This window comes from Coccinella septempunctata, chromosome 6 (genome assembly GCF_907165205.1).
Source record: "Coccinella septempunctata chromosome 6, icCocSept1.1, whole genome shotgun sequence".
Lineage (NCBI taxonomy): Eukaryota > Metazoa > Arthropoda > Insecta > Coleoptera > Coccinellidae > Coccinella > Coccinella septempunctata.
Window position 1 is genome coordinate 23,153,684 of NC_058194.1, and position 13,326 is coordinate 23,167,009.

Consider the following 13,326-nt stretch of genomic DNA (forward strand, 5'->3'; position numbering starts at 1 on the left):
CCTAAATAAGGGTTATGGTCAAGATTCAAGCTTGTTTTTGTTAACTGAACTTTTACAGTTCAGATTAGTTTTGGACATTCAGTTGTCAGCCTATAAGCTCCTCATATTCTCACTTATCGAGATAAGATAACACATAAATCACAGAAGGTGAGGAAAACAGAATTCTATCAATCTAAACCTACTCAAAGAATCCTTAGGTCTTCAATTCAATAAGATGAGCAATCCTGAATTTTCAGCATCTACTAAATCATGAGGAAAACGAAAGGGTTATATTCAGTATACATAAATATGAGATGAATGAAATTGCTGCTTATGCAGTCTGGTGCACTGCGCCAAAATCATAAGATACATGAACGTATTTCTCTTGTTTGAAAATAAAGCAGAAGTTCGAATCTCATCTTCATAATATTAATAAATTCCCATAGTTATCGTGGAATTGTATGATGAAATATGCATTTTATTTTTCAGAGAACTCCAAGGGGAAAAGCTATTCTACTAGTCGTTTCTTTGGCTGGAATAAAAGTATGCAGTCCAGACAGCAAGGTCAGTACAGATATGAATTCGCCACTATCAATCGAGTGGCACCATATATTTTTACCTTTTAACTCATTATTGGAATAATCTTATATGCCACCAGGTTGTTATATTCAGCAATATGACTTTATCCTTTCAGAAGAGGAGCATAAAAAATTAAGAATCAAAGTTGTAAGCATAAAAATCTCAACGAAAATAAAATTCTTGAGAATTGCACCAACAAATTGTAGTTAGCTTAAACATTCCCGAATAATAAAGTGTAAAGGTATACATAATATGAAAAATTCGTGAACCTTCTATTTTCCGGTAATAAAATCTGTGAAGGACCAGAACAGAAGATGTCTACATATGTTATTATGCATGGCAGACAGCACGTGTGGAACTGATTTTATTGCTTCGAGAACAAAGGAATCCACATAAACCTTCATTATACTTCAGGACAAGTAGTAATTAACTGAATATCTTTTTTGGTTGCTCAGGAAGTAGGTTAAACTCTTCAGAAGTAGAACATTCTCTTCAAAATGTGATTCACACTAGGTTTATCAATTTCGTGTCATTTTCAGACCGTTACTTTACTTTGTGTATACCTTCTTTAAGTGAATTAAACGGCTCCACATGAGGGATATTGACTTAAATTGCAAAAAAATGTAGTTAAAATAAGATTTTTGTGATGAAAATTCATATTAATATGATTTCAAGTTGCAAATTAATTTTAGCCTGTAGGTCTGTAGCGTATACAGGGTGGTTAAGAAAAATCGAGTAAAATAACACGAGGTTGTTGAACATTTCTTGAAGAATTTGGTTCCATAAACGGGGCAGAAGCTATCTCAGATCATTTAGGGATTCTCGGGAAGGTTGATGATTATCTAATCTCCATTTCTATGCAATTCAAATCTAGTGAGTGCGAAGGTATTGTTAAATGTGGAATACCAAGCTCCTCGTGCGCATTCTCAACTATGGCTGCACGGTCCGATCTAGCGTTATCGTCTAGAAATTGAAAAGTTTCACCAATAGCAGCGTGAAAATTTGGCACAACATTGTCAATGACACGGTCCCTATAGTGTAAGGCGGTCATATTCCCATGACAAATGTGTAGATCTGTGTGCCCGTTGAAACATATCCCGGCCCATACCATAACACTACCTCCTCGGAATGGATGTACTTCTTGGACATAGCGACGATTGCGGGGTATGCGTGGGATTGTCCATAACCTTATTCTTCGAGAATCTGAAAATCGTCCATATCTGGATTCATCAGTGAAAAGGACACTACGCCATTGATCGTTCCAATTGATAAGTTGCCTTGCCCATTCCAGTCTTTGACGCTTATGGTCACGTGTTAATGGAACTCTTCTTAATGGAGGTCTAAAACCTAGATTCACCTCTCTCAAACGTCGTCTGATGGTTTTGATAGAAACTTGAACCCCATCTACATTTTGAAGAGCACTCTACACGTAGGTTGCTGTAGGGTTTCTTTTCGACGAAATGGTGATGAAGCGATCCTGAGCAGGTGTTGTTTTTCTTCGCCCACCAAGCCTTGGTCTTTCCAACACGAAACCTCTCTCCCCGAACCTAATCCAAAGTCGAAATATCACACTTTGGCTGACTTGGAACCTTTCCGCTACAACAACCTGAGTTAGGGCACCCTGTAGCATTCCGATAGCCCTATTAGCCTCAGCGTTTGTTAATTTACGTCTTGGCATTTTCAGAAAACTCGTTTCAAATCGAAGCCGTTGATAAACTGACTTCATTTCCAAATAAGAACATTCATGAAGCATATGCAAAGAACCAAACTTCAAAAAAAAGGTGACCAGATTGACGAAATGTCTCATACTGATTTTTATTGGATCGATTCAAGTTGTTATTGAGTTTTAAATGATTTTACAGAGATTTTCTCGAATGTTACATATTTAAAACGATTGAATACGATACCCCGAACTCTTGTGGAGCAGTATATTTGAAACATAAGTACTCAGTTTCGGCCTTTATAAGTCCTGGCATAAGTAACATCCTGTACATGCTGTTAGACCAAGAGATTGGAGGAAGCAATCCCGTTATTAGGTATTACCAGATTTATTTTTCAACAATGGGGCCTTATCTCGAATAATGGGAGTATCAAGGCACGCTTAACGGGATGCAGTTAGGGATGGGCAATTTCGGGTTGTGATATCATGAAAATAATTTCCAGGTTATCGTACATGTGCAAAGCCCTGGATGAAGCGGGTTCAATTTAAGCGCAAGCCGAGTGGTGCTGGATTTGCAGGCGTTCGCATTTAATCTGTGCTAAACATGACGTGCCGAGGCCGTCTGCCTATTTAGATATACAAGTATCGGCTTCTGTTCCATACTGCGGTACACTCGTTAGATAGATGAACAATGGGCCCTCCATAGGGTTTACCTAAAATATTTTAGAGATTCCATTAATTCCCGATGAAATTCCACCATACTTTCGGGTTTTTATCTCTGCTTTGTTTAGCCCCGGTTCATTATATTGTATGATTAGGTCTGGAATTTGGGGTTGGAAAAATGTGAAAAAAAAAATTCATCCGATCGATGCGATGGTGTGTACTTTCTAAATTTAAGCTTGTGTTCTCTTCTTTTTTGTGGTTTTATGGATGTTTCTGCGTACTTTAAATCTATTTTTGGAACAGATTTTAGATACATATTTCCTTTTCTAGACACAATAAAGGTCTGTTTAGTACTATTCATACGTTCGTCACAACAGCGACCTACACTTTATGATTTTTAGCAAACTTTGGAACGGGTGGATTTTGATATGTTTATTTATACAAGCTGTTTCATAGACATTGCGTACTTATTCGAGGTATTGATTACTGAGTTAGTTGGAGTCGAAAAGATTTTGCAGGACTCTCCAAGATACAGGGCGTTTTCTTTCACTTTCTTTCCCAACAAGAGAAGACTACACTCCCATATTCTAGCTGGAGGTGACCATTTTCAACATTTCTTGTAATTAAAAAAGCTTTTTTTATGTAATGAAATTTAATATTTGATTGCACTATTCAAATATTTTTTTGAATAACTAACGGTTTCAAAGTTATTCCTGAAAAGGTTTTTATCCTAGAGAAAAAACGCAGAGACTCTTTTTGTTCTGAATTGAACAAGAATTGTAGAAATGAATTTAATTCAAGAAAAGGCACTGGTGTACTATCAATTACTTCAAAAATATGAAACTCAATGCTGATAGCCAAGCCACTGAAGTTGCCGAAGTCGAAGTATTCAAATATCGAGGAATTCGTTATTGATTTGGACCTACATTAAAAATCCTGTATCTTGAAAGAAAGCATTTCTGGACAAAGGCCTGAAAGAACTTTTTGACTCCATCCAAATAACTCAGAGAACAATATCCTGAATTTGCTCTCAATGCTGATGAAACACCATATACAGAGGGAGTCCGAGAGACTTGCTCAGGTAGGAGACTTGAACCACCTCGAATATTTCAATCCAAATTTCGCGCTACCGGTATTGTGAATAACTTGCGATGTACTCGTAACAAGGCACAACTAGTGGCGGCTCCATTTTGGCCGCCATCAGAACAGTTCGGGAGTGAGAGGGTTGAACGTGATTTTGTTGTTAGGAAGTAAGAAATTGAATAATTATTGTTTGTTACACTGTCTGAAAAGTTTAATAGGTGCGTGGTGTTATTTAGTTTTATTGCTTTTATTGATTAATATTGTTTTACGCCTTTTTAATAATAGTGGTAAGAGTTTCAAGAAAACATCTGTTGAATTGGCTAAAAGAGTGTGCGGGAGGCTTGACCCATGCTATGGTCATCCAAGTTTCCCGCACTGAGCTTAGATAATAGTTTGCTTCAAAAAAAGAAAATTGAATAATGGAAATAAATATAAAAAATATATAAAGCTTCAAAAAATTAGAACACATCTCGGAAATGAGTGAGAGTGACTCTGAAATAGAAAATATGTTATTCATACGCTGATACATCTCATGACGAAAACCTTGACATAGGCAATCGTTGGTCATTGGAAATTGTTTTCTTTCAATGTTTTTCCTGATAAACAAGCTTATGGTCAAGTCTCTCTCGCCTCCTGTTAAACTCTGCCATGGGTTAGAAGGCATGAGCCCATTTTCGGTTCCTAAAAATTGCTGTACGCAAAATGTTCATCTCGCCATCACTCTACTTTTATCAATCGTTATTTATTTGGGCATGATATCTTCACGCAAAAAAATGAGTTGCTACCATTTTCATCTACCACTTGAATGGCTTCAGAGTGAAAAGGGGTACAACTCTCCCGGACTCCCCATACATCGTCTTAGTCAGATGATAAATAATTTTTTTTTTACTAAAACGTTCCAACTTCATGTATAGTCAACATGTACAATGTACCTACTAGAGTTGAAGCATCCCATAAAGATATCATAAAAGCTTTTTCTGTAATATTCATAACAAAACTTATGCACTTCATTAACCTCAACCACGGATTATCCCGTTAGATTGTTCCAAATATAAACTCCCATACATTTAACAGATCAAACAAGATGAAGTAAGTTCGAAGAAAGTTCGGCGAGAGGCGGTGAGAGAAATGGAGCGAAAAGTCGATTCGAATGGGATTTCTCGGGATTTATGGGTCCTCAAACGGAACGAATCTTTGAATATTATGACCAGCCGAATGTTTCATCCGACTTGATTCGTTCCGAGATCCGGATCCGGAATATAATGATGTTTTCAATCATCATTGGCTCCGATCACGTGGCGGACGACTTTTTCAGGATTGAACTCGTGAAATCTTTTCGTCAACTTCACGTAATCGAGTTTTGGAGTTTTTTTTTAGTTAAGAAATCGCAGAAGTTTTGAAACCGTTTAATGAAACGATTGTTAGGCCTCGGAAAACTTCCGAGTACTTCGAAGGAATTTCGCATCGAGTTTGCTCTTGAATGGTATGATAAAACTAAGAATCCCTATAACTACAAGTATCGCAGGTACTTGCTGGATAATCATTTGGGCTATTCTCACAATCTTTTTCGACACGTCGCCGCATTCAACAGAATTTTATTGTATTTAATTCTATTCCTTGAAATTCCTGAAATTATATGGACAAGACTTCAAGATATTACACAGAATTAAAAATGCAAGCAAGCAAGAGAAGGTACGAGAATATATGCTGAAGCGTTGACATAAATAAATGAAAGATATGATAGGCTTGTTCGTAGAGTGGTTCACAACGGTTGTGAACTGTACAGAGCAAGCGCAAATGTATTTTCGCTACCCTAAAATGAAATTGCGCTTGCTCTGTACAGTTCACAACCATTGTGAACCACTCTACGAACAAACCTCATGAAACAGCGCACATCATCACAAAGGAAGAACTCATTCTTCATCATCATGAATTTCACGTTCACAACTACTCATTTATAATGTGAATGGCCATGCGTCTGTTTGTTTAACCTTCTATAACTCCCGAACCAGTTCTAATATTTTGATGAGAGTTTCACTGTAGGTAGTGTAGAAAATTTATTCTAGAAAGTTTAGCGTGAAAAATTTATATCTCTACAGGGTGAGCCTTTGCCTTCATTCCATTCGATAAAACCGTTTCTGAGATAGAACTGAAAATATAATTTTTTTATGGTTTTTCAACAGCCTGTATCTTTTGATCCCAACCGATTCGGGAAAAATGGTAAAGGAAAAAGGTGTTTCTTTTGACCTCAAAAATCTACTGTCGAAATATTTGTACGAGACAAAGACTCACCCTGTTTAGTGTTCAAATGAATAGTTTGAAAAAATTTAGAATGTGATTCCCATAGATATATAAAAGAAGTCTATGGTGATTCCTTCGTCAAGAAATAATTAGGGTCATATAGAATATTTTTTGAACATTCCCTGCATGCAGCCTCCTAAATATGGCATCTGAAGACAATTTTTCATCCAGTTCTCAGAAGTCAAAAAATTGACAGAAATGGAAGTGAGCATATTCTATAGAACCGAAAAGTCAAGAAAAGGCAGTTCTTCATGCTCACCCCGTATAATGAAGAGATGGGACAAAATTTCCATTTTTCGTCTAAGATGAACCTTTTCCTTTCAAGAATCTGAAACCGAAGCTGGTTAAATGATAACAGGCAGGGAAAGTGATATAGAATTCTACGAAGCTCTAAAAGTTTCACAGTCCGAGATGTTATAAACCTAATTTTGCGGAGTCAGATATAAAAACAAATTCATTGGATGTATCTGCTCCCGAAACATATTCTTATTTATTTACATTACAAAGTTGCCAATAGTTTGGGCAAAATCGTAATAATTATTTTTCTGTTTTCTGCCTATCCTATAGATTTTTGATGCTAGGGAAATTTTCATCCTGGAAATAACCCTGAGAAATATCTTCTACCGAGGCAGCTCTCAGTATGTGACCCAAATACGCGTAACGCGCAGAATTTAATTCACAAAAGTGCTGAATATATTGACGTCAACTGAATGGCGCTCAAATCACAACAATGTAACTGAATCCGTAATATCGATATAATGAAATGCCTGTGTGCCATCAATTTCCAGACTTCCCAAACGCCGACCATTGTGCATGCCGACCGAACTCGTTCGGCCCTTTATTTGAATATCTGCCCGACCCGCGAACGGTTCATAGGAAAACACCGAATTAATGAAAAGCAGAGCCAGGTATTGAGTCCTGCAGAAACAATGCGTGTCAATGGGATATTTCAAACCGAACACTTCCGGCTCAGTTAAGGCCAGATTGACACATTACTCATATTCAAACACGATTTCGTCATTTACAATGGCTGGGATGGACGTCGCGTCGCTGCGCCCATGTTTTCATCCTCGCATCCCTGTGACAGTTTAAACGTCATACTACGGGACCTATTTCAATTTGTTTAATTGATTCGATTCGAACTGATTGAACAATTCCCGGGAACGTTCGACTCGTCACAGCCAAATTGGCTCATTGCGTTCAATGCGGGAACTATCCGAGTTGTCATTACTCACCGACTGTTTTGTCAGTCCGGATTTGGATTGACATCGTTTAAGCCATCCGTTACTATTTCTTCATGTAGCAGCATTCCAAAAACAATGTGATTTTTTATCTCTTTTCTATAATAAAGCTCACCAAGACCACAGTAATTCCTTTACTCGGAAATGAAACCTTCCAGCTATGAAATCTATCTGGTTGAGTGGAGATATCGTTCAATGGAAGTCTGAAGTCAAATATCTGGGACTAACCCTAGACAGCAAGCCTCTGTGGAAAAAACATGTTAGAAATACTTCTAGATAAGAGTCTTGATGGTTTTAGGGCTGTTACCATAAAATACTGCTATGGATGGACGTGATGGTTGTGAAACCGATAATAGCCTATTGAGCAATGGACTGGTTTGCTGAAACAGGGCAGACGAGCACGAGAAAAATACCCGACAAGGTACAAAGGCTTGCCTGTATGTTCAACACTGGAGGTATGAGAACGTGCCCATCAGAAGCTCTTGAGGTCATCACAAAACTCACTCCTCTACATCTGATAAGGTGGCCCATGAGGCTATCCTCAAACTGAATATCTGAGGAAGGTACAGGTAATGAGATAATTATAAGTCAGATAGTCCTCTCTAAACAAGTAAATCTCATCACCGAACCTACCTTATGATGTTATTATTGAAAAGTAAGCATTGAGAAGAACTTTAATACGATACTCTGTAAAAGGAAAGAACGGGAGAAGGAATACACTGCCCAGGATTTAAAAGGTATACTAATGGTTAAAAAACTATGACTGGGGCTGGCGCTGGAATATACGGGAAAAACACCAAGGCTACACTATCTTAAGGCTCCTGCTCGAAGTTTTTCCTGGCAGAAATTCCTGCGATCGAAAGATGCGTAGGGATAAACCTGGAAAAAATCTATCAAGGATGTGACAAAGTGTTCCATTCGTATAGACAAACCTCTAACATCGACTCGAAGCTGATATGGGGATGCCGAAGAAAACTATGAAATGGGCAAGAACAACTCTTTAGTCTGTGTTCCAGGTCACTCTGGAATCAAAGGAAACAAGGAAGCCAACACACTCGCCTGAAAGGGAGAACAAACCCCACTGGCCCAGAGCCTTTCTCTGGTATAGGAAAATGTACCTAAAAGAAAGAGTTTCTGGAGGAGGAAGAAAAAAAAAGAGAAACACTCTTGAGGAATCTTCCAGGAATCCAAGATCCAAGAAGTATTGCACCTGAGTCAGAATAAGTTAATCCTTCTGAGCGTCTTCCTTGCAGTACATTGTCGCCTTAGAAAACATAAGATGAGAAAGGGCTTATTAGAAACTGACGACTGTAGATTCTGTGAGGAAGAGGAGTAATGAGGAAGCTTCCTTGAAGCTCTTTCAGATACTGGAGTTCATTCAAACTCTGGAGCTGGAGGGCGCAGTTTTAAGAACAACTATAATGGGGGAAACAAAAGACCTTAAGGTCTCTGTTTTCACCATTACAGTAGCCTACAGCTCGCCTCCAGTGGTAGAGTTCAGATGGAATCCAGAATCTGGGTTGTCTTCAAGGCGGTTAGTTCCCCACTTCTACAAGTTTCTTGTCCAAAACATTCTTGCCTCACCAGGTGCTCCAGAGAGTCGTTCGCTAGAGTGCTTCTCTTGCGGTTATTCCTTATCCTGATACTGTTTTCTGTAGGTACGAGTACAGTGACTCTATCAAACACAGTGGCGACAATTGTGGTCTCGTTTTTCATCGTTTTAGCAAGAATATTGCGGACTTGGTCACATGACGTGACGTGAGCCAATCCGCATTCCGAATTAGAGATCATAGCATTGAAATCTGTGCTTCTAAGCCGCCATATTCTTGCTAAATCTCCAATTGTCGCCACTGTGTTTGATAGAGTCACTGTAGGTACGAGTACATTTACGTATAGCACATAAAGGTTATGAGCCAATGGAAGGAGTTTGCGATCGTTTCGTGACAAGTAGGTATATGTGTCTCTTCATTTTCTTCGATTTTCAAGTTCCATGCAACCCACACTAAATAGACCTTGTTATTGTTGCCTAATTCGTAGATTTTAGTTTTTTTTAGCTCTCCCATACCATCCTAGAATCGATGATATGAGAGCTCACTGCTTTAATAAACTGACTATCACATTTCAGATAGTTTCTTTCTAGCTTAATTCCTGACTTTCGCTTAAGCTGGCCAATATAACAGAATATTTTTTATTTGGACCCTTCGATGATCAACATAATTTTGACTCTTTCTAAAATATTCACCTGTATCGACTAGATTGAAGATTTTAGTCCAAATCTACAGAGGATGAATGTGTAGGTTTAGGTGAACCCTTTTATAATTAATGTTTTCCTTCAATTTACAACTCATCATTATACGGAAACCCGCTAATACTGAAAATGTTGATCGCACCATGTTTTCGACATATTCCGCATTGTTTCCCAGTCGAGTCTCAGAACATGGCAATAGTTTCAGAACTTTCCAGGTGAATTCTCCCACCCTATCCCAGATATTCGATTCCATTAGTAACATGATACCAACAAACTGAAAGCACAGCCATATCCGAAGAGCATCATTCAAAATCAGATCCATTGTGGGTACTACGACTTCAATACCGTATACTCATGAATTCGCATTCGCAAATTTCTGAAATTATAACAAGGGATTGCACTCGAAATTCAAACGTAATTGGTAAACAATAGATGAATGGATCTTGATCATTGAAATGATTGTTGTTCTCTTCCTTCTTCAACCTTCAAGTAACGCAGGTGACACTATTTATAATGATTTCTTGGAGAGGATGAGAATGGAACTTATCCTGCTGCTACCTCAGCGGTACTGAATGTGCAATGTCATCAGTGTCAAAACTGTTCGGCCATGGAATGCGGTAAAGAGCATGGCTCCTCTGTCAAACCTCTCTGTTCGGCTAAGTGTTGTGTCACAATGGAGTCGAGGTCAAAATCTCGTGCGGTAGACACTGGAAGATATTTATTATTATTATTTATTTAAATAAGAAAGGGGGCAAATTGCCTATAAACTTTCAAAGTACAAAAAAAAAGAACGAAAAAATAGTGTGATACAAAAAAGAAAAACATATTAACAAGGATACCAAAAAACAAAAATATGAGAAGAAAACAAATCGAAACAAATCAAACCCTGAATAAAGTTCATGGAACCCATAGTCCAAAAAAAAAAAAAATTCCCTTCCTAACAACTCGAGCACACACATCACCCGAGCAAATATCTGTCCAATCGGTTCTTAAATATGTTGACCGACGGAGAACCAACCACCTCATCAGGAAGAGAGTTCCACACACCGAAAACACGGTTACACAGAAACTCCTGTCTGCATTTCGACCGGAACACTTCATGTTTCAGTTTATACCGATGACCGCGCAGGTTATTATTGTTAAGAGTGAACAGAGCACTGAGATCACTACCGAAGAAGTTGTGCACCGCCCGAAATGTCACTATTAAATCACCACGCTCGCGACGCTGCATAAAAGAGGTTAGGTCGAAAAGTCGCAGTCTGTCTTCATAAGAAGGACGTCGGTAGCCATAAGGAATTCTGGTACTTCTGGTAGCCCTACGTTGAACACGTCCTAAAAGTTGTTGATCTCGAACTAGGTAAGGATACCAGACAGGTCCAGCGTACTCCAGATGAGGTCGAATATATGTTTTATATAAAATTTTACAGGTCCTCACCGAACAACGGGGAAATGACTTCCGTAGTAGATACACGGTTTTATTTGCTCGTGCACAGATATTCTGAATTTGAGGGCTGTTCTATCACAGCTTCCTGTTCGACTGACTGTTGACCTAAATTATTCAAATATACATTCCGATTGGAATGTTACACCTACTTGAGTGAAAAATGGCCTTCTTTATTGGGCACTTTTTTCGATAATACTCATGCACTGTACTCATGAGTTGTAACGAACTTCGATTTTTATTTGAGATCCGTCTTCATTTCAAGACGATTCAGATATCAAAAATTTCAGGAATTCCAGACCGTTTTGTCTTTGCTGGATCAAGGGCATTTTCACTGGAGCGAATTTTACCATTTTTCGGCACATGGCAGATTCCTATCTCTGTATTTATTATTGATTTTTTTATTTCAATTTTATTCATTCTTGATTTCTCAACTAGTGTTGAGCTGCATGAACGTGTATATTTTCTTTCCTTCTACCTAAGATATAACGAATAGCGTTTTAAAACGTGATTAAGAGTGTGATCCACATCGAGTAATATTTCAGCTTGTACGACAGACTAATAGTAATCTCGAAGAACTTCAATAGACTTCGTAGGCAGTGTGGTGAATTTAGAGGTGAGCACCCGCCATGTGCTGGTTTTGAACCTCAGATTGAACCAGCCCCGTCCTGTTCGAATATTCATCCTCCCGAAAGTAGTTTTACTGCCGGTGTGAAAGCCTTCGGGAGGACGGAGAGGGAATAACCCCGTTTAGTCCAAGTTCTCACCATACTGCGAGTAGTTTGACTGGTGGTGCGAAAGCCCCTGGAAAGACGAAAACGAAGCAAAGAAGCGAATCCTACTTTCTTTCATTCCGACCTGTAAACTTGTAACTTATGTGGCTGAATTCCCATTTTTCGTAAACAAATTCAACATCTAGTTTCCAATTCTATTGGAATACGCTTCATAAAAGGCTCATACTCGTCATACGAAAATCTCTGCTTAGTTGTACAGCTCTTCGACGTCCTTTTGTCATATTACAGTTACCGGAGATCCCTCTGAGCTACCTGTCGCTTCGAATAATTGACGCGTATCGCGAACCGTCTCGTCCAAAATACTCTGGAATCCTAAACAATGGGCCAACATCATGTGGCGAGACAACCTCCTGCACACCGACCGCGTCAGACCGTCGTATATGAGCACACGGTAAGCTGTAGCTGACGAGGGTCAGTCCTACGTCGCGGATTAGCTAATTAGTTTAGGCCTGTCGGTCCAAACAAACCCTCCAGCTGGCAGAAATTCGCAACAATATAATTCGGCTATGCCGAAACTAACTATAATTAATCGGGTATCATTAACAACGGAAATCGATCATGGTATCCCGACAGCGAATCATTTACGTCCTACGTATGAACTATTGACTCATTCCGGTCATCGACTGTAGGTTATTGCTGACGCACAGGTGTAGCAGATATACGTTTGGGTTCCCCATTATCGATTTCTATACAGATTTTATACCCAGAAAAGAACTTAAAAAGACTTAAGTTATTCATCCACGACTGTTATCGAAATTTAGCCGTTTTCTTTATGAGGACAATCATAAATCACTTGTGTGGAATGAACCATAATTCACTGTCTGGCTATCAAACATTCGATGATAATATGTGGCTCATGAGCTATTATTCACTGGTGTATTAAACTTCTTGGTCAACAACCACAGACATGCAAACGTTTATGGTCAAATCTACAGAAAAACTCTATCACTTCAACTGAAGATTATCATCAGGCTGTTGATCTGGGTGGTCCACACATTGACAGGTTAATCTGAAGATCTTGACCTGTAGTTTTTGACGACAAGTGGTGGAAAACTGTGTGGCTCTGAACTGGCTAGTATGTGCTACCATCAGGCAAGGATCTGCAGATTGACTAGTACTGTAACAGATTTCAATACTGTAAGTTGATATTGATCTCCTGATATCCTATTGAGGCATGTATACTGTGTGGGCCAATAGGACCAGAATAGAAGCGAGCTCTGAACATAGAAGTATTGCTACATAGTTGTAAAATTTGGCGTAACGATAAGATATTGCAATGAATACAGATAATACTGAAAATCCAGGAGTGAAACCTCTTGTTGTTACTCTTTGGCGAT

General features: G+C 38.7%; 1 protein-coding gene across 1 annotated transcript in view; it reads left to right on the plus strand.

Moving 5' to 3' along the window:
* The window catches only part of LOC123314849, a 358,596-nt gene that overhangs the window by 158,996 nt on the left and 186,274 nt on the right, over positions 1-13,326 (plus strand). The window contains exon 4 of the mRNA XM_044900234.1: positions 469-543. Coding sequence (XP_044756169.1) covers positions 469-543 — 75 coding nt within the window. The remainder of the gene's footprint in view (positions 1-468; positions 544-13,326) is intronic.